General features: G+C 36.5%; 2 protein-coding genes across 10 annotated transcripts; both read left to right on the top strand.

Annotated features, from left to right (window-relative positions):
- The first annotated feature begins 2,246 nt into the window (after positions 1 to 2,246).
- LOC127787775 (serine/arginine-rich splicing factor RSZ22A-like) lies at positions 2,247 to 8,220 on the top strand. Of its 5 annotated transcripts, none has more exons than XR_008020252.1 (7): positions 2,247 to 2,408; positions 2,995 to 3,095; positions 4,149 to 4,237; positions 5,542 to 5,758; positions 6,026 to 6,139; positions 6,840 to 7,368; positions 7,895 to 8,220. XR_008020252.1 is itself a non-coding variant. In XM_052315810.1 (7 exons), the coding sequence occupies exons 2-6, from the start codon at positions 3,007 to 3,009 to the stop codon at positions 6,874 to 6,876; spliced, it is 546 nt and encodes a 181-aa protein (XP_052171770.1). In that variant the 5' UTR covers positions 2,247 to 2,408; positions 2,995 to 3,006; the 3' UTR covers positions 6,877 to 6,888; positions 7,132 to 8,220. The 5 variants fall into 5 exon arrangements, 3 of the variants coding, with proteins under 3 accessions (XP_052171770.1, XP_052171774.1, XP_052171769.1); XR_008020249.1 differs by having other exon boundaries at positions 7,870 to 8,220; XM_052315810.1 differs by having other exon boundaries at positions 6,840 to 6,888; positions 7,132 to 8,220.
- Positions 8,221 to 11,750: 3,530 nt separating this feature from the next.
- Positions 11,751 to 24,340, top strand: LOC127787064 (histidine kinase 5-like). Of its 5 annotated transcripts, none has more exons than XM_052314939.1 (13): positions 11,751 to 11,995; positions 13,731 to 14,459; positions 15,721 to 15,777; positions 16,023 to 16,250; positions 16,972 to 17,065; positions 17,153 to 17,359; positions 18,221 to 18,351; positions 18,944 to 18,993; positions 19,919 to 20,283; positions 20,441 to 20,544; positions 21,274 to 22,092; positions 23,084 to 23,257; positions 24,150 to 24,340. In XM_052314939.1, exons 2-13 carry the CDS (start codon positions 13,740 to 13,742, stop codon positions 24,270 to 24,272), a joined length of 3,072 nt encoding a protein of 1,023 aa, XP_052170899.1. In that variant the 5' UTR covers positions 11,751 to 11,995; positions 13,731 to 13,739; the 3' UTR covers positions 24,273 to 24,340. The 5 variants fall into 5 exon arrangements, with proteins under 5 accessions (XP_052170899.1, XP_052170878.1, XP_052170891.1 ...); XM_052314918.1 differs by having other exon boundaries at positions 13,705 to 14,459; XM_052314931.1 differs by having other exon boundaries at positions 13,636 to 14,459.
- The last annotated feature ends 1,268 nt before the right edge of the window (positions 24,341 to 25,608 follow it).

Genomic DNA, 25,608 nt, shown 5'->3' with positions numbered 1-25,608 from the left:
TATGAATTGGACTGCGGTTCAATTTTGGTGATCTAGTGCAGTTTTTTTTTAGTTTGATATAAATTTAAATATGTAAGTATTGTCTGAAACATTTTTATATAGTGATATTTTTTAAATATATTTTGATAAAAAATATTTATATGTATTATGTTAAAGATTAAAATATATACTTTCTACAATTATATCATATTTTAATATATTATTAAAATTATATTTTCACTTTAGAATTTGATTTTTAATATAATTTTGTCAAATATAAAAAAAATATAATTTAGAGAAAGATAAAATAGTCATTTTATACTGATTTTTAATGATAGGGTAGCTTCTGTCATTTCTAAAATATAAAAGATATTTGGGAAATTCTATTTGCAACAATAAATTTTGCTTTTCGTAACCATTACACGTAAAATATTAAATTTTACTATTCGCAGCCACATTTATTACTTTGTTCAACCATTTATATACCAAATATACCCTCTAAATACTCATCCCTCAAAAAACACACCCCACACGCATCCAAATTGTTCTTCTTCGCATCAAACCCTGGTCTTCTACCTGTTCTCCTTCTTTGCGTATCAAACCCTGTTCTTCTTCTTCTTTTTCTTTAGACCACTCTCACAAACCACCGCCCTCTCGTCGTCGCCCACTTCGCTTGTCTCGCCCACCTTTTTCATTGGTGTTTCCCGAAATCTCAGAAATAGGTAATGCCCTTCCTTGGGGGAGGGGTTCCCCGAACCATAAGATTCGGGGAACCCCTCACCCCCCGAATCTCGCTGTTCGGGGGGTGAGGGCTTCCCGAAAGGCGAGATTCGGGGAACCCCATACCCCCCAAATCTCGTTGTTCGGGGGCTTAGGGGTTCCCTGAACAACGATATTCAGGGAACCCCTAAGCCCCCGAACAACGAAATTCGGGGGGTATGGGGTTCCCTGAATCTCGCCCTTCGGGAGTAAGGGATTTCTTGAAAAATATGAAAGCAATGATACCAATTATATAAAATATGAAAGTAAATGATGTATAAAATTGAAACCGAACTTACCTAATTTCGCACAGTGAAATTTAGATCAGATTAGATTGATTTATTGATATCAAAAATTAAAATTAACTCAAAAGAAAAATTAAGATTAAAGCAACATTAATTCAAGAAAAAATAAATATAATATTAATCCAATGATCCGAGAAACAATAATTCGAAATAATTTATATACAAAATCATTATATATATGTATATAGTTATAATATACATATAATATATATACTATATAATAATATAATATGTAATAATAGTATCCATTCTCCCGAACTTATAAGTTCGGGAGAATGGATACCATTGCATTATATGCATAATATTATAGCATTCTATATACATATTATATAGTATAATATTATATAATTGAATTAGGAGAATTGCATTCTCCCGAATCCATAGGTTCGGGAGAATGCAATTCTCCCGAATCCATAATTTCGGGAAAAATAATTTTTCCCGAACTTACAGGTTCGGGAGAATTGATTTTTCCCGAATCTATGGATTCGGGGTGTTTATCGAAACATGAAGTTCGGGGTTCCCCAAACACCCAGAACGCTAGGGTTCGGGCGGTTAGGGGTTCCCCGAACCTCAAGGTTAGGGGTTCCCCGATCCTCAAGGTTCGGGGAATCCCAAATCGCCCGAATCTCGGGGTTCGGGGCATCCCCTACCCTCAAAGGCAGTGTATTTTTTATTTTTTAATTAATCTTATTTTTTAATTCATTCGTCGTATATGTATATATAAATTATGTGATTGAACTAGTGATAAATGTTATAAATTGTGTTTTTCCTCGCCGAAACATGAATTCTCGTTATCTTCTTTGTCAAACTCTGCTAAACACTTGCAGATAATAATCATCCATCACTGATAGTAATGGCTATGGCGATGAGAACTCGACTGAGCAATGTTTTGTGTTCAATAATAGTGGCTGCTGCTCGGTGTTAAATAATAATGGTTACGCGATGTTTAGTTGTGTGTGAGAAAGTGGTTGTAACAATAATGGTCGAGAAAGTGAGTGCACGCGCTTGAAGAGTACTGATGGGTGGTTGAGCGTCAAATATTTAAATGAAGGGCAAATATGAGTTTTCATCTCAGGGTATTTTAGGAATATTAAAAATGGGTTACAGAGAGTAAAACGTATGGTTGCAAATAGAATTTCTCAAGATATTTTTCACAATAATGAGGGTAATTATTGTAATTTACCAAAAGTCAGTTTGGAATTTTGCAGCCGGCTACGAACAACATGGCACTCAAAGCCCTAATGTACGATCGCGGATTACATATTCCGGGTTAAAGTTGTTTCCCCGAAAGGCAGAGGTCGGCGAGAAGAACAAGAATTAGGGTTTCTTCGATATCTCTCTCCCTCTCTCCAGGTCGTGTTTCAGGTTCCTCTCTCTCTCCCTCTCTCTCCGTCGTTGTCTTTCATCTCCCTTATGCTATTCATGGTGTGAATTTTCTGTATCATGTCTCTCAACTTCCCAAGCTTTTCCATTGTTGTTCTAATTCAGATTTCCTGCGAAGAACCTAGAACCCTTTTGACGGAATCGCATAATCATGCCTATTCTCTTGGCGACTGATTAGAGCTTGAGGGACTCGCCTTTTTTGTTGTTTTTTTTTTTTTTTTCTATTTGTTATCCTCTCATATTCTTATTACTTATATGTTAATATCCATGATTGAAACTTATTCAGTGCAGTGTTATTAGCACATAGAAGGTCGATTTTCTTGATTTTGCTCTCTTTCGTGTCGCATTACTGGCCTTTAATACTGTACATTCTTAGACATCTTAACCGGCTTGCATTGTTAGCCAAATTAAGGCAAACTGTATTTTTCTTGCATAGCATATTATTTGTGTAACACCAAGTACGTGTAATTGTTTTTGTATTCTGAAAATCTTCTGTGGTCTTTGGGTCTTCTTTTTTCCCATTTCTGTTTTTTTCTTGTTCTTGAACTTGTATTGTGTATACTGACAGGAACACTATAAGATGTCCCGTGTCTATGTTGGAAATTTGGACCCACGAGTCAATGAGCGAGAGCTTGAAGATGAATTTCGTGTCTTCGGAGTTATACGCAGGTAAAACTAATTCAGAGTTTTTGTATTCCTTCTAGAGTATCACTTTGTTTCAGGTCATAGTCAACATACTTTGGTGATTGCTCAAAATAAATGTTTGTTCCTTTGTTTGTAATTTTTGGCTTCTTGTTACTAAGATTTTCTGCATTTCTCGAATCCATTTACCCTTTTTGCTTTGCCACCTGTTGAGTAGATTCAGCTGCTTTGTAAGCTAAATAGAACATCTATGAGATACCATCTTATTGATATCCCTTAATTTTCAATGTTATCTCATTGCATTTTAATTTTCAATCCAACCGCCCCCCCCCCCCCCCCCCAAAAAAAAAAAAAAAAAAAAATTCATTTCTTGTGTTCTTATTTTGCCAAATATTATCCCTTAATTTTCAATGTTATCTCCTTTTATTTTATTTGTTGATTCTGGTATGATCTATGAACTGTACCGACCTACACTGATCTTTGCTGATAGCTTTTTTCTTTTTGTCTTTTATCAGTTTTAATATCATATGAATTGTAGAAGAATAATATTGAACAATAATAGGAATAATTTTGAAATCTGATTCTGGACATGAAAAATTGGGAATGGATAGGTCATTTTTATCTTTATTGAATTTATCCTAGTTTCATGACTTGATAACCACTGACTATAGAAATGCATGATCCCTTTTTTTGAGGAAGCGTGGTAGACTTTTTTGGAAAATAGCCTCTGCCAATTGTTTAAAAGATGTGATTTGTATTGTGTGTTCACTATGTGGTTAGCTGGATTTATTAGCTGTGTGCACTTGTTATGGTTCAAATTCCTTTTGCAAATGTTTTCCTGTGATGTCATGTCAAGCTCAAAGATTGCAAGATAGCTGATTTGAAACAAACACAATCTACCTTCTAAGAAAATGAATTGACATGTTTACTTGTGGAACAAATTTGCTATGTATGACCTGGTATTAGTCCTTGTTCTAGGCAACTAGGGTTATTATCCCCGCAATGGCTTCTTACCAACAGTACTGAGGACAAATTATAATAATTTGGTGTGTAACTTTGTCTTGAATATTCTACATGCAGTGTTTGGGTTGCAAGAAGGCCGCCAGGCTATGCTTTTGTGGACTTTGATGATGCCAGGGATGCACTAGATGCAATTCGTGAACTGGATGGTATGTACAGAAGGTGTTTTTTTCACTTGTTGAAATGGTATGGTCTGACAAGTTTCAATTTTTGTGAACATATTGTTATTTATTACAGCTTTCCTTCCTGTCAACATTTGACTCATGTCTTCACATCTTCCTTTGTAAAAAAAAATAAAAAAATCTTCAGATGGTTTGCCTATTCTTCTAGTCTTTAATTCCTAAGTTCTCTTTTCTGGGCATAAATTTCCTTTTTTAATGACCAGATGTAATTGAATCTTCTGTTAGGCTTAACTTGCCAAGCATTTTTCTTCAGTTTCTTCAATTGCTTGAAGAAGAGGACGTTACATTTTAATGGTAGAGCTACTAAGACGGTATTGGCAATGATGCTCATAGGTTGGCTTTTACCTGCAATTAGCTAAAGATGTCCATGAGTGTATGATTTGAAGGTCTCTGCAACATAACCTCAAGACTTAGCTGCTCCTCTCTTTGGGTCTTCATTATTGGTCATAAATGATGATTTTTGAAATCACCTCAGGAATGTGCACTTGGAGGTAGGTGACCATTGAAGTCTATGCATGCATGTTCTCATGGTAGCAATGGTGGGCTTGTGAAACAAATGCATGCCATTGTTTTGCAGTGATGGTGAATCATCACATCAGTATGCTGCTTTAAACCTTGATGTAAAAATTTATAAATAGAGCATCACACATTGATGTATGCAGATCTCATTGTTCTTGATTTTCTTGATGTATACCCTTTTTTCTTTGTTTAGGCTGAATTCTCATTTGTTAATTTTTCAACCTAGTGCCTTCCAGTGCTTATATCTTAGTTCATTTTGTTCCTTAATTGCTGTCATCTGATCATACAATGGATATATATGAATCTTGCTCCCTCTTTGTAATCATGCTTTGAGAGTCTGAAGGAAGCAAAGGAAACTGTAATGTGTGCCCTTTTTGAATGGTTTTGCTTCTTTATCTTGAACCTTACTTAGAGGTTTGGGTGTGAAAGGACCAAAGCTTAATCCAGATGATCTATGCTTTTGTTAAGTAGAAAAAGATCAGTGCTTTCCCAAAACGGTAAGTGATGATCCCTAGGTCAGTAATATTTATTTACCAGTTATGGAACTATTCTTATGTAAAATTCTTTTGTTGTTTAAGAAACCTATTCTATATTGGGAGTGAACATGTAAATCTGTCTTCTAGCTTCGTATAGCTTTTCAAATTAAAATAATCTGTTTCTATATGTCTCCTCTTCAAAATCTTGTTATGTTTAGATTATTAATGCATGTCACAAACTTTTTCCAACTAGTTACCTTAATAATTTTGGAACAGGTAAGAATGGCTGGAGAGTTGAGATGTCTCACAACTCTAGAGGTGGTGGCGGTGGCCGTGGAGGGGGGCGGGGCCGGTCTGGTGGTTCAGACTTGAAATGTTATGAGTGTGGTGAGCCTGGTCATTTTGCTCGTGAATGCCGCCTGCGTGGGCCAGGTGGAAGAAGACGTAGTCGCAGCCCCCCAAGATATCGCAGGAGTCCAAGTTATGGTCGAAGGTGAGATCATTAAACTTCATTTTTTCAATTTTACTAATTCCCCCCTCCTCTCTCTCTCTCTCTCTCTCTCTCTTCCCCATCACATGCACACACTGCTGTGGTTGGGTAATGGACTATTGTAATTGATTTTTTACTGGCTATTGTTTAATGCCAACAAGAGTGTTACATCTGTGCCGATGTGACATATGAGGGATTTGGTTTTCAAAGTTGATTGAAACTGATTACATTATGCTTATAGGCTTGGTTTATTGTGATTTATTGAATCAGGAGTTACAGTCCTCGTGGTCGATCTCCCAGACGTCGCAGTGTGTCACCACGTGGTCGCAGCTATAGCAGGTCACCACCGTATCGTGCACGTGATGAGTTGCCATATGCCAACGGGTGAGGTTCCTTTACTTGATGTTTTCCTTAATATGTAGGTGGAAAATATTTTTGCGGTGGAGTTTGTTTGGCTTTCTGTAACAGGCTTTCAGGATGAAACTGTATTAACATGAACCAGTTGATCTCCTTTTTCCCCAGTGAGAGGGTAAGTTATTTTCTGGAGCAAGCTCATTTGGTGCACGGCAGGTGAGAGTGACCCCAGTGTTTGGGTGCTGGATGGATGGTTGACTCCAGATTTTCCAATACTACTGTGCTTGCACCATAATCGTTTGCACATTTGCTGTTTTTGGCAAAAGCTAACTTCCCCCACCACTGGAAAAAGCACCTCCTTCGACAAACATAAACATTAAACAATAAACAGAGAAGTTATTCTTATCCCACACACAAACACGCTAATTTGGCATGACAGCAGGCAATTTTGCACTCTGTTGGGGTGCTTGATGTGGTAGAATAAAAACAAGGGTAGGATACAATTAACATATACCATACAAAGTGTCTATCTAAGAGCAAATGATTGTTTGACATTTTTGTCTATTTATGGGCTGCTTTTTTATTTTTTTTCTCAAAGAAAAAGAGAAAGAAACTGCAATCTAGCTGAGTGTCTTTAATTAACCTTAAGTGGGTTGCTGAACTTCTTGCAGAAATGTTCTCAGTTAAGTGTGTTTAATTAAACTTAAGTGGGTTGCTGAACTTTTTGCAGAAATGGTGTCAAGGATCGGCGCCGAAGCAGGAGCTAAGTTACAGACTTGGTAAATTTCAATTTGTTGAGGGTTTCAGATGGTTGTTTGAGTGGGATAATGTCCTCAGCTTTGACTCTTAGATTTGGTTAAATTTATTCCTATTTCGTTATTAAGTTTGTGATTTTTTTCCTTCTACCTTGCACTACATAGTTGTTTGTTGCAATGGATCTTAGGTATTCATATTAAATTTAGTAAGATTGAAAACTTAAAATAGCGCTGCTAAAAGGTTTATGCTTTTGTTTTTATGTCGAGGTGTCTTCGTGGTTCTGCTTCATTGGTTTTCTACACCCACACCCTTGTGGTTTCTTCCTTGCCCCCCTGTTCTGGGATCTTCAATTTTGAATGATTGTGACCCCCAGCTGGCTACATGATTAGAATGCTTCTGTGTGATTGAATCTCGGGCAGTGACGCGCCTCCCTCGACCTGTATTGGGATTTCTTCTAGATACTTAATATGGATCGGAGAGCTGCTTCAAAACACTTCTGGCAGGTATATAATCTGTTTACAGAAGTTGGGAATCAGACATTCTCGAAGTAAAGAAATTTGAGTTTATTATAACTGGCCCTTTCAAAAAGTTTTATAAAACAATCTAAGTTTGAACCAGTGAAGTGAAGGGTGCTAGCAACCCATATATCCTGTTTTACTCTTTAATTGACTTTCTGGCCTTCTCAAAACAAATATCTTTTTTTGGCTATTCTCTGTTATTAGTTTGTGCTTGCCAAGGACAGAGAAATGAAGGATTCATTGTGAAAATTTATTGGACAGGAAAAGTGATTTCATATAAATAAAAATGTCTCCCCTAATATTGCCAATTCTTGAAAATGTTTTGAAATTGGGAGTTTGGAAATAAAAATAAACTTTAGGGACTTATTTATCCCTTGTTATGGGAACTCTTCTTTTGTGTATATGCACTTTGGTCTTTTTCTACTAAAATTACTTCATTTTGGGCTGTGATTATGTTTCTGGTTGGATGGCCTTCTCTTCTCTAAGTGGTGTTTCTCCCTCTTGCAACAAGGGCTCTGCAAAAGGGATCAGTGCCCTTTGCCTTTTACCTGAAGACCTTCGTCCAATCTACAAAGCGATTGGTGCTTCCTTCAACCCCCCCTCTCCTCTCCCCTTTCTCTCTTCCCCCTCTTTCCCCCAGTTAATTTTTATATTAACAAAGGTATGACTGCTTGGTGTAGATAGTCTGACGTTGTTATGTGCTTGGTTTGAGCCAGGGTTTTGAGTTTTATCTAGTGTTTAAATTAGACAAGATGATGTATAGCAGCTGAGTTTGATGCTGGTTTGTCCTTTTGATGCTGTTAAAAGGGTTTGAGCGACAAAAGTTTTTTGAGTTGCTTTTCTGGTGGTTTAATTTGACAAGCTGGTGGTTATAGTATCATTGACAAGCGTTTCTCCTTTTAAAGTTCCAAGTTTAATTTGAAGGGGCTGGCTTTGATACCTGAGTTGGTGTACTAAGCCCTTTCTGCAATTACATAGTATTGTTTGAGGGCATGGTTAATGTTCGCATCAATAATTAACACCAGCTTAACCCGCGTTTTCGTTTGAACAATTTTGGGTCTATTAAATTGCCTACAAATCTGTAGTCTGTTGCATATGTTTCCAAGAATAATACAACAATCCGAAGCGCCTTAATTTGTTAGGGTAGGGTTGGTACGTTTTCTTATTGATTAAATTGGATAAAGAAAATATTAAAACGCAAAATGCATAAAATTACGTTCCATCAAAATGTACAACACCACGAGCGATGGTGCTGATGATTGAATGTCGAATGACGACAAGGCGTACGGAGGCCATGAGGGGGGCGTATCTCTTTACTGGCGGGAATTGAATCCTGCTATTTGAATGGTGTTAGAAAAAGTTTTCATGTTTGTTTCGAGTTGCGATTGCATGACATGTTTAAGCAGTTAGCCCGGGGGGGGCATTGGATCGTAGTGTTTTTTAAATTATAACCTAATAATAAAGCCTAATTTCGCGGGTAGAGAGAGGCTCATTCAACAATGGGCTCGGGTCGGATACAAAGCTGGTGGACGGCCTCATATCCGAGGTGAAGGCGGGTCGGACTCGCGTGACTTTTCGTTCTTCGTCCACCTCCGTTGGAAGCGCGTACGTAAGATGTCATCTTCCCTTTTTCTCTCTCTCCTTTTATTCCCGAATATTTTCAGCGACATGCTCCGCATTCCTATCTTTTATGCTATTTCTTCCCGCTAGCTAGTTATGAGAATCACATATATAATGAGACAAAAAGCTCTTTCTTTGCGATGCTGCAGGGTCCCTTTTTCTTTTCTGTTTTTTGGGGGGCTAAATAATGCAGGGTGTATTGCATCCAAAATTTCAACTGTTACTTTTCCATCTTCCACAACAACAGTTAGAGCGCTTGATGCATAGTGGGAAAACCAGGTTGTGCAGAAGTTGGCAGCCAGCCATGAATATGAACCAACCAACCAGGCAAATCTGGTCAATGCTCAATTTACATGTATTTTTTGTGCTTGTAATGTTGCATTGGGTAATTAAGAGTTAAAATGTGTAAAATATGAATGTAATTAATATATATATATATATAAAGGTGCATGGCGGGTATACAAAATTAAAAAAAATATAAACGAGATTTTCTGTAATAAAATTGAAATGGCATCTATTAAAAATAAGATGAAAGAACACTATTATTAAGATGGATTAGAGTGTGGGGACATATGAAATGAAGGCCAATAACAGTACTTGTGAGGCAATATCTTGAACAGTTTATGCATAATAGATTTGAGTGGTGTTGTGCGTTCCAAAATCAACTTGGGAAACTGAAACGAAGAGGACAATAAAAACACAAATCTTTCAGAGCAGAAACTCCGGAATGGTGTTTTGGTTTCCGGAGCATGTGGGGATTTGCTATGTCTTTTGGGGGCTGAAATCCTCCATCTCCTTCGCCAGTATTGATCGTATTATCAGGAACAATGGATTCTGTGCTTGTACGGCCCTTACACGGAATCCATTACCTAAATTTAATGGCTTGGGCACTGTTACAGTACTCTTTTTAAGTGTTAGTATTTAAGAGGGGGAGAAGGAGAAACATAATAATAGGAGATACAATACATAGTAAAAGAAACATAATATAATACAGTTTGGAGGTAAAAGACACTGAATTTCCCTTTTTATTATGTGGACGAATCCCAAGTGGCAGACATGAAGGAGGAGAACATGACTTAGATCAGATTATTAATGATATATTACCCTGTTTGCATCCAATCTAATCACGCACAAATGTTGAAATTTATTCAATTTTGGAATGGTGGTAGTGGCGGCGGCGGCCATGATCAATTTAAATGTTCAAGTTCCTTTATTTTGTTCCTCGTTTTTTTTAAATTACTAAAATAGGTATTGAGTTAGTTATATAAATTTTAAGTCTCCAATCATATGTTCATGATTTGTATTTTGTATTATCATTATGTCTTATATCATGTTTATAAATTTCTCTCTATTTCCTCAGCTTGATGTATAGAGATTTCTATCGGTCTTTTTTTTTTTTTTTTTTTACATCTAAACTAGTTTAATTGTTAGATTACGCGCTATCACTCGCACCCTCGTTATTCGGCCCCACGATTCCATCAGGAGAGGTAAATCAGGGAATCTAGCAAACAGGTTTTCATCTCTAACATAACCGCAAATATGAGGGCAATAAGCATTTTTTATTTTTATGGTCGCTCCTTACCTACTAAATTATTTCTTGTCAAGGGGTCGAACATCGAATCTAAGGACCCAAAGAACAACACCTCGCTAGTTCTTCCTTTACCAGTTGATCTACGCTCTGAGGGTTAAACTAGTTTAATTGTTACTCCCTACCTTATCTACAATGAACATCACTTAAGTTTTTAATTATTATTTTGTAAAAAAAAAAAAAAAAACAATTGGAGGAGCAAAATGGAACACCTTTGATCTTCGTGTTTATGTGAGTATTTTAGGATAATAACTAACTTTTGAGGAAAATGGGGCCTACGGCGTGGGCTTTAAATGGTTTTAACCATGTGAGGGGTAATGGGCCCACACAAAGGAGGCATGAGGCATGCCACCCTGTAACAGTCCCAAGGCCCAATCATGGCTTGCTCAACCCACCCTAGTTTAAAAACAAATTGAACCCATTATTATTATTATCATCTTTTGATTGGTTGGTTGCCACCTATCTACGTTAAGTTTGTGAATTAGACTAATCCATCATTAAAGCTGAGTTAATCAATTAATAATAATAATAATAATAATAATAATGCGTTCTAAATGTGAAGATTCTTTGGCCGACATCTTTTTCTCCCAGCTTTCTTTTTCTGTTAACTGTATTCGTGGGATGATTGGAAGAAATTATCACTAATAGTCTCACGTGGGCCATCACTGGCTGCTGAGCTCACAGCAGCCGGCCTATCGCTTCGCACTGGCACAGGTGGGACCCATCTTATATTAGAAAAAGAATGATAAATTCCCACATTTAAATGGGTGTGTTTGTTAGTCACGAACTAAATGTAAGAAAATCAATACAAATATTCTTATAACAGATTATATTATGAATAGTATTTAAAAAAAAATAATAATATGAATATTTAAAATCATCATCGATTGAAAGCAAGGGTTGATTCATTGGTAAGCATGCGTGACCGGTCTGCCCTTGCATTTTAATACTACTATTATATCATCTACGTTTTAAAAATAATTTATAATAACAAATATCCGAACCCGAACCCTATTTTACAAAAACCCATGACCAGTTATTATGAGACACTTGTCATATGCGGAACGTAGGCCCGATCGGTGTAGGAGATTCCGAGGTTGACGTTCATATATATACACATAGAAAGAGAGAGAGAGACAGAGAGAACACAGTAAGCAGCCTTACAGTACTACTATATTTTTGACCTCCAACCCACATGGGTCCACGGCATCTCTCTCTCTCTCTCTCTCTCTCTAAATATAACATGTGTATATGTTGTGTGCATATATACATATATATATATTTGTGCGTGTGTGTATGTGATCCAGTTGCTCCACAGATTCTTTCAGATCTACAGTCAGTCAATAGTCCGAGGCTGAAGCAAACCACCATTTCTTGTGGCTTCAGACATTTGGAATCACCAAGGTTAGTTCAATGTGGCTTTGCAAATTGCAAACTTGTTCGTGCCGATTTCTATTGAATTCTCTTCGGCAATGGACCAGAAATTGATGAATCTGAGTTCGTGTTTGTCCTTTTTATTTACTTTTTCCCGTTTCTGAACCTCCAATTCGAGTTCAGCTTTTCATAATTTGTTCTTTCAGAGAGAAGTTTTGAGGCTCTGAAAGTTACGCTGAAAAGCAAAATTTATGTCGTCTTCTTTTCTTTGCCTTTGATGTGCGGTAACGTTTCCCCCACTTTTTATTTTATTTTGTTTGCTAGGTAACTGTTTCCCCTATTTCCATCGACAAAGTTTGAAGTTTTCCACTTATGAAAATGTTTGTGTCCAAGTAAACTAGATATGAGATCATATGTTCTTCAACGTCCCCTCAAGACTTCAGGATCAAAAATGTTTTATAAAACTAAACAATTTTTTGACCAAGTAGGGGAGGTCAGTAAAATTTTCAAAATGTGAGGGTTATCCACTGTAATTCAGTGAAAATTTAGGTGTGCTGAGTGTAATTTACCCTTTTATTCATGCCACTTTCACCAAGTTGTTCTAGACGAGCATCTACCCAAAGTTTTTGTCTTCTTTGTCACAATTGCAACTCTCTGTTTCATTTTAGTTTTGGTAGCTCTGCTCCGACATCTTGTTTCTATTTTTCACTTTCGTTTTTTTGGTCTAAGTTAGAAATCAGGAGGGGATATACTGATTACTCAGATGAACAAAAGGAAAAATTATTAACTGGCTATATATTAAAGAACAAGAAGAAGGCTGCATACAAATACTTCTCTCCCCCAACACCGCAAAGTGGGGGAGCCCTGTGCATTTTGGAGACCTTTTGGCCTATTGTGGCCATGTAGCTCAATAAATGAGCAAATGTGCTGCTAGAAGACTGGCTTTTGTGGCATCTACCTGCTTTTGGTATGCTGATTCATGTTGTCTGACTGGTCACCAGTATTTTTGATACACGTCTCACAAGCTATAATGTTTCTTTAATGCTACTGCTGGTTTGATTTTTCTTTCTTTCTTTTTCCTTTTTTTTTTCGAATGCATACTTGGTTGACGTCAGGATGGTGTTAGCAATTAAGCTAATTCCCTCTTCTCCTTCAATTAATAATTTCACTCTTTCTTGATATTTTTTTTTCCTGAAAAAAGAAAAAAAAAAACTTTTATTGGATGTCAATGCTGGGATTGATCTTCTCATTTGAAGTTATTGCCTTATTTTTAAGAAGTAACTTTTTCATTACAATGCTTGTATTAATGTGTGAAGCAAATTTATGTCAATAATACCTTTAAGGGATTTTTGGAGTAAAAAGGACAAGCTTTTTGCTAATGTGAATAATTTGAAATCAAGAATCTTTTTAAGAAGGAAACTTATTAAGGTCAATTTGGAATCTTTTTAAGAATCTTTGAATAATTTTACCATATTTTCCATAGGCTACTGATCAATGTTTGACAACATTTATTACCTAAATATGCTACACTACACTTTTAGTATATCATTTTTTGCCTGAGGGTAAGCCAGTAAAAGGTACAATGAATCATTCATGCTTTTGAATATATCCCTAGTTTTCTAGTTAACTCTGTTTTGTGGAACTAAATTGTCCGATTGTAATAACCACAGTTTAGCTGAGATGCACAATCAGGCAAGGGAATATGCGTATTCGCACTTTTATAATTATCCATATTGCAGGCACCTGAATTGGATGTGACAATCAGGTTGCTTCAATGGTTTGTGAAATGGAAAGTGACAGCTTAGAAGATATGGACATTGATGTCCTCTCGTCAATGTGGCCTGAAGATATAAATGAAGCTGGAAAACAATTCAATATAGAAAGGCCAGGAGCAGAACAAGATATGTTGAAGGAGGTCACAATCAGTGAGGAACCTATTATAGTTGATTTCAAACGTCTTTTAGAGTTAACCAACTACAGTGAGAAGGGCTCTGCACAGTTGGCATACCTTGTAAAGAACTGGGAATATAAGCATGCTAATGCTGTGCGACTTCTCAGAGAAGAGCTAGACAATCTGACGAAGCAACAACAGGAAGTTGAGCTAAAACAATTGGAGATTTTAGAGGAACATCGTTTTGAGGAAGAAAGTTATTGCGGTGATAAGCGTCAAGTTTCTATATTGGATGAAATGATATATGATATATGGCCAGATGTTCCTCGGAGGAGAAATGATGTGGTTGTTCAAAATAGAGGACTAGAAATAGATGCCGAGTGTGACACCATGATGTACTGGAAACAGCAAGCTGCCCATTTAGAGAAATTGTTGGAGGCTAGCATCCAGCGGGAGCAGATACTCATGGAGAAGTTGCAGGAAAGCATAAAAAATTTGGAAAGACAGTCATCACCGGTGGAGGAATTGTCCCAGATTCTAAAGAGAGCAGATAATTTCTTGCATTTTATTCTCCAGACTGCACCAATTGTGATTGGCCATCAGGTAATCTAGAATTTTCAGTATGTCACTTTGCCGTAATGCTATTTTCTTAGGTTCTTGATGTAAAAAATTGAGCAATAATTTACGGCATCCTTGATTTGATTCTAAATAGGCTTGATGCTGCATCTAGGTAGAAAAAGAGCTTGCCTTCAATAATTTCAGTTATCACGGCTTGCAAATTTACCAGTCATAGCGCTGGCCTTTTCCTTATAAAGTTTCCTAGGTCCTTATCAAACTTGAGATATCCTACCTAAAACCATGGCAGCTTTTGTTTTTGAATGGCATTTTTGTTCCTGGACACTTTTGTTGAGTTTAACTAAACGCCCATTTGTCCTCCCAAAATCCTCAGCGATCTTGGGTGATGAATGCCGGTGACTAAATTTCTACTACAAATTAACATTTTCTAGAGTCCCATGTGATTCCAGGACTGACTTTGTTATGTCAACTTGATTTTCTATAAAATATGCATCATGCAAGTTTAGAACATTTTTTAATTTTGGACAAGTTTAAATGCACAATATCATTCAGAGTAATTAGTTAATTTAGTTTTAGCCATAAAGAAACTAGTTTTAAGCTTTGTTTTTTTGCTAGGTAAACTTAGTTTTAAGTTTTAAGCTATTAAATACCAGTTAGTTGATACAATAAGATACTCTCTCTATATAGGATTTTACTCCTGTATAAACTGTCACAGCCCCAAAGGGAAATGTGACTGGTGCAGACCCCTAAGACGGCAGTGGGGCCCACTAGGGGAAGAAGAAACTTCTAAATCATGCGTATATTTACCCACGGTTACTGGGAAGTTGAGCTTCTAGTAATTGAGAAAACACGTAGTGGCACAAAAGATTTAGAGTTATGAGCATGTGAGAGCAACGGCAGTTTCGATTGAAAAATAGTAAAAAATGAGTGAGAGAGAGGACAATTGGATTTGGACTGCATAATTCCCAAGGATTTCCCTAAGACTAATGATGGAACTTGCACGTACTTCTTGATGAGCAAATATTAATTAAGTTTTCTGATATCAATGCATCAGTGCATATAGATGCAACTCACCGTGTAAAAATACTTGGAAGGCAGTTATTCAGGGGTGGGCTCTAATATTATGTTCTATGTAATCTACACTTTTTGGTAAATTTATTGAACAACATTATTTGTCTCCATTTCCTCTGCTTTGTTACTGTCATTTTTAATGTTCTTTTATTGTGTATAATAGTTTTCTTAGTAACTTCATCATTCATATCTAGTCTTCTATTTTGTTTTCTTTCAGGATAAAGAGTTGCGTTATCGTTTCATCTACAATCATTTTCCAAGTTTGAATGAGGAGGTAATTGACTGCCAATGACATTTTGTTCCAGGTTTCGGGATTTTTTGTTGTAAAGTTGCATCTTTTTTTTCCACAAGTTGGATTTTTATGTTGATGCTGGTGGAAATCTGAAGACATGTTTACTATTTGAAGCAGTGTTTTTCTTTTCTCTATCATTTTATTTATATTAGTAATTCATTTTGCTTCTCCAAAGCACTGTTTGCAGAATCTGGGCCAGGCAATCCTCAAGTTCACTGATTTTTCAGGACATCATAGGAAAAACGGATGTCGAGATTTTCACGGGCTCTGGTGTTAAGGAATCTCAAGACTTCAAAAAAGAAGTTTTGGAACGAGGACTACCGGCAAAAAGGGAAATTACTTTTGAGACAGAACTCTTTGGGTCAAAGACATTTCTAATCTATGTGGAACCTGTCTTCAGCAAAGCAGGAGAAACTATTGGCGTAAATTATGTGGGGATGGATGTAACCGATCAGGTTGGCTCCTTACAATACTTAGCTACCTGTCCACTTCATGGTGCTGTTCTTTTCTATATGACATTTAGTGCTTGTTTTGCTTTTACTTATTTTTTCATTACAGTTTTGAAAACAAATCTTGTTACTATCGTTTTCATTGATATTAATCAGCAACAACAGCTACTGCAGAGCAGGGAAGAAGCATGAGTAGTCACATTTTTTATGGAATGCAAGCCAGAGAAATAGTCAATTTCAGTTTACACACCTTCAAATGGTGTGGTATCTTATAACAAATCATCTTATTAGTATATTTTAAGATGATTCATTGTTAATAATAATTTCTACATCACATTCCTTTTCCTACTTTTTGTAATTATCTTATATTTTAAATTTTATTATGATACCAGCTATAGGAGTTTAGGAATATTTATGATCCAGGAAGATGGTTTCTCCCCAATCTGTTAAAGATTTAGGGTGATGGTTAAATATATCATGGTGTAGGGTGAAAAAGTTTGTAGTAGATCAATTAAGTTTCACAGTGTTTCAAGGGAATTTTTATATCTTTGGGTTGCATCTATTTTGAATTATAGCAGTCTTCTTATGTTTCTCTCTGTGTATCTATTCTCTTTTTCATTGTCTCATTCTAATAGTCCAATTTTCTTACTTCAGTTTCTGTTTTGAGTAATCATATTTATATTCAATACAGAATAAGGTATATAATATCTTTCTGGTTGCACTATAGGTGAGAAAAAGGGAAAAGATGGCAAAACTACGGGAGGAAATAGCAGTACAAAAGGCAAAAGAGACAGAACTTAACAAAACAATCCATATTACAGGTTATCTCTTTGATTAAGTCCCAGTGGGTTGAATTAGCTTTGAAAGACAGAGGGGTATTAAGTCTTGCCTACTTGATCTTTGTATAGAGGAAACAATGCGAGCAAAGCAGATGCTAGCAACCATGTCTCATGAGATAAGATCTCCACTATCAGGAGTTGTGAGCATGTCTGAGATCCTCGCCACCACAAATCTTGACAAAGAGCAAAGAAAACTGTTGAATGTCATGTTATCTTCAGGAGATTTAGTGCTTCAACTTATAAATGACATCCTGGACCTTTCCAAAGTTGAGTCAGGTTGGAAATCCGATCCTTAATGTTTACATGTTCTAGTCTTTGTTTTACACTGCCTGTTCAAGAGGTGGATTTACATATCCTGCTAGTTATCTAATGCTTAAGTTTTATATGCTGTGTGATTTCATGCTATAAATGGTCAGGTTTGAGGAGGTCCTAAGTTCACACTGATTGTGCGTAATTTTTTGGTCAGTATGTATTCCACTGGTCTTTGTTCCATAACTGTTTTAAGTACTCTATTTCGTTTAGTTTAGCTTGTGCTATCACTTCTCTTTAAATGCAATAAGGGGGAAGCAGGTGAGTGAAAGAGTAGAAGCTTTATGATAACTTGTAATAGTTGCTTTAGTTTATGTGATAGTTGCATCTTGGTAATTTTTATTTTCTTATATCTTTGATCCATGCTGGAGTCTTGGTCATTGTTTACTAAACAATAACAATACCGAGGCTTAATCCTATTAGGATGGTTGGCTACAGGATTTCGAGCATGCCTATCATTTCTATACATGACCACAAAATTCAAACCAGCAAAGATTCATTGAATCTTCAACCAATTATAATCTGCAAATTGATTTTCCTTTGATATCCTTGTCATAGTGTCACAACTCTCAAGTAGAACTCACCCTCAAAAGCTAGCTGTTAAGGGGAGGGTGCCCAAGAGGTTATAAACCCCACACCAAAAGCCTGAACTTCCAATGTGGGACAAGTCCCATATCTTACAGTGGACCATAACACATAGTTGATTATTCTTTTATGCTTTTTGTCCATTGTTCACAGTTAAACATAGTTGCCAGGAAATCTAAACAAGCTGAGATTCCTTGGACTTGCCCAATTATAATATTCAGATCAATTTTCATTTTCTTTTAGGAGTTATGAAGTTGGAAGCTACGAAATTTAGACCAAGAGAAGTAGTAAGACATGTACTTCAGACAGCTGCAGCATCATTGCAAAAGATGCTGACCCTGGAAGGTCATGTAGCAGATGATGTTCCTGTAGAGGTAAGAGGTTTATTGCACGCTGTTATATGATCATGACTACTGCACACTGTTATATGATCATGACATGGTCTAGGTGCCAAGTGTTCCTCCTTTTATATACCTACACTTTCTACATGATTAATGCTCTAGGTTCTGAAAACAAACTAGTTATAGTTGAATGATTATGAGATAACAGTCATATGCATGAATTCATTAAGCAATTATGTGCTTCTGGCAGTTATATAATATACAAAACAAGCCAGGGTACTAGTTTCATACATCTCGTTTGGTTGTTAAAGATAGCAATCAGAAAATGTTTCTTTTCAATCTATGATCTTCCTATGACATTTGGATTTATTTAAGATGTAAATATTTGACAATGCACTTGTTTACTGCTTGCTTGTTTGACATGTAAGATATGCCACTGTCTTTCTACTGAATCTATGAAAACTTGGGATATATTTTTAGCTATCTTTTACTTACCATGTCCCAAGAACATTATGTTTGGTTTTGTTAAATATGTCACACTGTCTAAACTCTTTGACTGTCAATACTAGAACTTTTCTAATAATCATTTTCAATTTGTACATTAACAACACTGCATCAATATCAGGTTATTGGAGATGTTCTAAGGATTCGACAAATACTCACCAACTTGATCAGGTATGGAGTTCTGGAGGACTCAAAAGCTCCATTGTGGATTGCATCTATAGTTTTTACCGTATCTGATACAGCAGACATGCTAAATCAGTTCTTTTTAACTTTATAAATTTAGCCTGTTTCACAGAAACATGGTTTTGTGGTGACAGTCTGATTATCTGGTTTGGGCTTCAATATGAGTGGGGCCAGGATTTTTTATCCCGTGACTATGGTGGTTGGATGAATGTGTGAGAAATAGTTTTGAGAAAGAACTGTACAAACTAGCAAATATGATAAAATCTGGGTTTCTATTTAATAATTACCATGGAATTACTAGGTTTACAGAACCACAAAATATGCTTTCATAAATTTTATGGTGGAGCACCCTTGCGGGCTCATGCATGGCTCTGGCACAAGAGGAAAGCCATTCCATTCAAGTAAAAACTGGCTATTAGGTATGCATTTTGTTTACCCCCTTGGACCTTGACTCGGTCTGTATGAAGTCTTTCTAGTAAGAGTGTCAATAGAGGCACATTTTAACGGAAAGTGCAATTCATACCCTTTGGAATATAATCAAGTAATTTTAATTGGCCGATATGATTTGGGTCCAGTAACTTAATGCATACGAAAAGATTTGATTTCTTTTGAAGACAAAAAATAAATAAATAAATAAGAGTTCGTTCTGCTCCATCCATTATATTATTATACTGTCTGGGCATTGTAAAGCTCATTTTGAAAGCAACAAAGATAGCCATTTATGCAAAAATAATCAATTCTTAACATTCTTCTTCCAGGACCTTGTGTTAGGACAGAAGAAATGACTCATTACCTCTTCACAATATAGTGAATATGAGCACTTTGTTACCACTAAAATGAGTATGCACAATGGTTTCCAGTTCTTGTGATGTTGGATTCCACATCAAAATTATACTTTTCTTTTTCTCTCCAGCAATGCAATCAAGTTTACCCATGAAGGAAAGGTTGGTATAAAGCTCTATGTCATAGCGGCACCATCTCCTGGAATAGAGGAAGGATCTAACAGGAAAATTTCTGCTAATTGGTCCAATTTCTCAGCAAAAACACAGGAACCCAATAAATGCTTATCATTGTCAGATAGTGGCTCTGAGTCAAATGGTTTTCATGAACAGAAGCATCAGGAAGGTTCTTATGCAAATCATTCACTTGATAAGGAACCCAAAACTCCAGTTAAAAATAGAACCTCCATGGATGGAGGAGAAGAGAACCTCCCTCACCCACATGACAAAACAGTGTGGGTGGGCTGTGATGTTTATGATACAGGGATTGGGATACCAGGTACCTTTAAAAGCCCCCCCCCACCTTTTATTGAGAGTTCATTTGAACATTGATAACAGACATCTGTAAAGTAGTTTTCCATTAGTGTTTGTGTCTGTAGCTGTTTTTGCTTTAGCCATCCAAGTACAACAATTACACATTAACATTTTGATTACAGAAACTGCTTTGCCTTCTCTATTCAAGAAATACATGCAAGTAGGTGCAGACACAACAAGGAAGTATGGCGGGACTGGACTAGGCCTAGCAATCTGCAAACAACTGGTGACCATCGTCATATTGCATTTTTATTTACTTTTCTTGTTCAGGTGTTAAGGTGTACTAGGAAATGAGCATTGAAGCATGCATCCAAGCTTCTACTTTATTGTCCACGAAGCCTTTTATTCATAACCTCAAATATATTCCATGAAATCCCACTGGTCTCTGTACTGTAATATGGATCTTTTTTAGCACAATGGAACAGTTAGTTAACATGCAACAAGTGCAATGGGGCATAAAATTAGTGCAACATGAGCATATTAAGTTCTAAATATTCTTTATCAGACCACTTCCAAGATTTATAGGCAGGGCAGATCCAGGGGAGGGTTGGACTGGGCTTCAGCCCATGCCAACCTCAGCTCAGACATCAGCTCTTTGCCCACCGTTTCTAGCTCTTTGCCCTCTGCCTACCCTATGCAGCCCACTGCCCACCTGCTCCTGGATCTGTCCCTGTTTATAGGCTATATCATTGCATATGATATGAAGTGACAATGCATTGTTATCTATCCATTTACTATATCTAGGAATTTTCTTTTGTAGGAAGAAATTATAACCTAAGTGTCATAAATGGTTAAGTAGCTTGTTAATATGTTTCTCTCAAGCTAGCATAAGGCATAAGCTTAAGAAGGACAACTTTAATGTGGAAAATGTATTAGTAAACACATATAGTTTGGTGCTAATAGTGACAACATAATTGTCTCATATACTATGTCCATTCATATGCACATGAAACAGGTTGAGCTCATGGGTGGTCATCTCACAGTGACCAGCCAAGAGCATCGTGGCTCTACATTCACCTTTGTATTACCATGCAAGGTTTCAGCTGCATGTGATAATTCAGATGATCCTGATGAACTGTCAGATATACATGATCATGACATTCTACCAGATGCTAGTGACACCGATACAAGTTCTGGAACTTTCAAATTCCAACCACACACCTTAGGTTCTCTTTTCTCTTCTAGCAGTTCCAGCAGGGCTAAAAGATTAATAGCAAACAATGTTGCTTTTAGTGCCTCAAACCAACACAATGGTTTATCAGATGATCCTTATCCATTTCCCACAAGTAACATTGCGTCAAAAGAGATGAGTTCATTAGAGGATACTGGTTTTCTGGTTGATGATGCGGATGTGTTATCTGAACAAGACACTTTACTGAGGCAGAGGCCAGATTCTAATAAGAAAGTTGCAGTTGGCAGTGAGATTCAGTCTCACAGCGAGGAAAACAATCAATTACAGAACCATTCTGGGGTTGCCTCTCATCCCTCAATGGTGGAAGACAAACAGGTGGGAGAAATAAAGCCAAGAGATTCCTGGGAAGCAGGTGAGAGCCAGGAGAGATCAAACAGAAGCTCCCAATGCAGTTCTAGCAGTGGTCCAGAAATTTCTAAATCAATGTCGAAACCTAAGATCCTACTTGTGGAGGATAACAAGATCAATGTGATGGTAACACAGTCAATGATGAAACAGTTGGGCCACAGCATAGATGTTGTGAATAATGGAGTCGAAGCTGTCTGCACAGTTCAGTCCTGTAGTTATGATCTCATTCTGATGGTAATTTAACTTCAATAAAAATTATTTCCTTTATGGTTGGTATCCTAGGCACTTTTCTGTTACTTGTTTTAAGTATCTTTTTTCAAAAAATCATTTGGACTCAAATCCAGGGTCAGTATGGTTTTCAACCTTATCCTGAGGATTGATACAGTGAACTTGTTTCTTGGTGGTCATATTTACACTACTTCTCTTCCACCCTTTGAGTTTGTACTTGCTTCTTCCATTTATTCTTCTTTTTTTCTGGGTCTCAGTTTCATTTATTTTCATCTCAGATCCAATAACATATATAATGATGCATCCGGTGTGGTTTTTTGCAATTTCAGTATGTTTCATCAATGGTGTTCATCCTGACATTTTCCTAATATTGTTATATCTTTTACAATTGTCTATTAATTGATTTTGGACATTGGATTAGTTCTATAATCCAATCCTGCAAGGATTGCTTCTCGAAATTGTTTTCTAAGTATTATTTTTCCTTTGCAGGCCAAAGCTAACTCTCTCTGATCTATAGTTGACTAAAATAAGCTCTCTCCCTCTCCCTTTCTAACACCCATGTGCACAAACAAATATTTTGAGAGATTTTACTTGGCACACAAACAAGGAATGTTAAACCTTCTAGGGTGTTTATTAGTAAATACATATTCTTACAAAATTATTTGGTTCCTATAGTAACAGATGTAGATCTGAAGTGCCTGTGTCCCAGAAAGAAGAAACCTGAATTCATTTTCCTTTCTCTACATCATAATTCTGAAAACTAGGATGAGGCCTTGTTGCAGCGCTTGCACATACAAACACATAATAAAACATTCTCAAATAGTGACATGATATATGTAACCAAGAAGTCAGCACATTAGCATGAGGTTAGAACATTATATTATTTTTCATCTTTGAACTCCCCACCCCCAAATGAAAATGGGAAGAAATATTTAAATTAGTTTTTATGTTGTAATTATAAGTGCTTAAAGCTGTTGACTTCGTGCATCTTGTGCAGGATGTATGCATGCCAGTAATGGATGGTCTTGAAGCTACAAGGCTTATTCGTTCTTTTGAGGAATCTGGCAACTGGGATGCTGCAGTTAAAGCTGGAATTGAGCTACAAGTGCCTCCAAATTCATCACATGATCAACAATTTAACTGGTCTAGAAATCGGATGCCCATCATTGCTGTAAGAACTTGAATTTTGATATGCTACTCCCTTAGTCTATCTTAGTTTTTTCTCCTCTGGCTCTGACATCCTATATCAAGTGTGCTAGACTCTACAAAGGACAATATACCCCAGTTACTTTGGGCCTAAACAAATCCTTTTTCCCAATTTAACTGCTTGTAGTCTTTCTCCTTCTCTAAGATGATGGCCGTGATGAGATCTCTTATGGTTTGGTCTTTAAGACTAGTTGTTAGCATTGCACTTCTGCCCCTCTCAAGAACCCTGCCTACTTTTGGGTCTGATATGATTAAAAACCAAGCCCTTAAATGGACCCGTCTGCATGGAAATCATGTCAGGTACAACTGTCTGTCTTGCATAACGAAGATTTTCAACTTTCATGAAATGTCAAATACCCTGAGTTAAAATGTCACTTCTTGCTATGGTTAAGATTAATATATTTGTCTATGCTCTGAGATCATTGGTTATTGTCATCTTCTCATGTAATTGCATCTAGAATGCTCACGGTTCATCTTTGACTACTCTTAGCTTTAACTACCTTTTTTGAATTAGAGTACATTAGCCAATCATCTGCAGTAGGTTTCATTTGTAGCCGCTATTCTGAGCCCCGCTTACTAGGTGTCTACCATTAGAAATAGAAGCCAAGAAGACAAACCCAATGGATAGCGATTTTGGAAGACATTGTTATATGCACATCTGAAATATCCAAGCAGTATTGTCATCATCGTCATAACTCCACCTTATGCTTACCAAGTTCACACAACATTATAATGTCAATTGACAATAAAAATTCAGGAAATAATGTTGGTTAAGAAATTTTCCCTCTTCTCTTACTACAGGGTGTGCTTGTATTTCTATGCATATTTATTGATGAAACTAGTTGGGATGGATGCAGATGACAGCAAATGCATTGGCAGAGAGTGCAGATGAGTGCTTTGCAAATGGTATGGACTCATTTGTATCAAAACCTGTTACATTCCACAAGTTGAAAGAATGTCTTGAACAGTATTTACCGTGATATATTGGAATTGTGTGGAAGTTCCTGAGCGATATATATCTCATCTTATGCTCAACCATTGAAGTCTCTGTTCACGGTATATGTCAATTCCATTCTTTTGATTTACTTTTCTTAAGAACCCTCTCACAATTTGTGCTCCTTGCAGGAAAGAATGAAAATGATATAAGAAAATTGTAAAATAACAATAGATAGGAGATGGTCGTCTTTGTTTGTAACCTTGCCATTTCTTTGTAAAGAGTACTAACTTGACAGAAACTACTACGCTCGTCTTCTTAAAAGAAAATAACATATTGAAACAGAATTATCGTTGGGAGGGAAAGAGATATGACATTGTGTATTAAGCGAAACTATACTCCACTCTACAGATTTGAATAGAGAAAGATGATTCATACAGTTGAGCTAGAGTGTAGCTTTAGAAACACTCCAAAAATTTACTATTCCGAGGTTTTATATAAAACTAATTCTAGACAGCAAAATAAGACATAAATCACCACATTAATATGAATATTTAGTGATTATAAAGGTTGAATTAATGATATAATGTGAATTTTGTTCACAGAAGATGACATGAATGCATAGCAGAGTCAGCTATCAAATCAGGCGATTGACGCCAACCAAAACCCTACACATGCTTCATATCATACATATGCTGTGCGGTTCAAGAATTGAATCTGATACCTTAAAGCCAAGAAATGAGTCACCTTGTAATAAATTAAAGCCATAGTCCCATGTAAAAAGTGTCATTCTCTTCCATGCGTGCATCACTGCCAATTATATATGTGTATATATACAGGCTTCATATATAAAACTTGCACCCTAGGTTTAAGAAAAAGAAAAGAAAAAACCCTGGAGCTTATCAGTTATACTGAGTATTTCTCATTTGTTGGCAGGACAACTTGTTAAGCTCTCATCATTTCTTGTAATCACGTTCAAAAACCAACTTATATGTGCCATGAAGATTTACTATTTCATGCATATATATATATATATATATGTTTGACATAATTGAAAAAAAAAAAAAACCAACTGCTAAATCAAGAAATAAAGATAGAATAACTGCAATGACTAATTTATACATACGCGCGCGCGCACATACAAATATATATATATATATGTATGTATACGAAGTGATTGCATATGTGGGTTTCGGTGCTCCCTTATCCACACAACAAATATAGTACGTCATTGATCCACCCAAGTCCATCAAGACCCCCCCTCCCTCTCTCTGTTGTGACACAAGATTCCAATACTAGGGGTGGGTTTAAATTATAGATTAGTTTGGACCCTAAGCATTGATTTAAAGTGAAGGAAATATGGCCATTTATGCATGCCACGT

Source organism: Diospyros lotus, chromosome 1, assembly GCF_014633365.1.
Source record: "Diospyros lotus cultivar Yz01 chromosome 1, ASM1463336v1, whole genome shotgun sequence".
Classification (NCBI taxonomy): domain Eukaryota; kingdom Viridiplantae; phylum Streptophyta; class Magnoliopsida; order Ericales; family Ebenaceae; genus Diospyros; species Diospyros lotus.
Note: the sequence above shows the minus strand (reverse complement) of the source record. Positions and strands in the feature narration are given on the sequence as shown.

Bases quoted from the DNA above. Each gene is read 5' to 3' on its own strand.
- LOC127787775 (XM_052315814.1), top strand. From the start codon at position 3,007: ATGTCCCGTGTCTATGTTGGAAATTTGGACCCACGAGTCAATGAGCGA. The intron at 3,096-4,148 runs GTAAAACTAATT...TTCTACATGCAG, and splicing joins GTCTTCGGAGTTATACGCAG to TGTTTGGGTTGCAAGAAGGC. The intron at 6,140-6,839 runs GTGAGGTTCCTT...AACTTTTTGCAG, and splicing joins GAGTTGCCATATGCCAACGG to AAATGGTGTCAAGGATCGGC.
- LOC127787064 (XM_052314939.1), top strand. From the start codon at position 13,740: ATGGTTTGTGAAATGGAAAGTGACAGCTTAGAAGATATGGACATTGAT. The intron at 16,251-16,971 runs GTTGGCTCCTTA...GTTGCACTATAG, and splicing joins GGATGGATGTAACCGATCAG to GTGAGAAAAAGGGAAAAGAT. The intron at 17,360-18,220 runs GTTGGAAATCCG...ATTTTCTTTTAG, and splicing joins CCTTTCCAAAGTTGAGTCAG to GAGTTATGAAGTTGGAAGCT.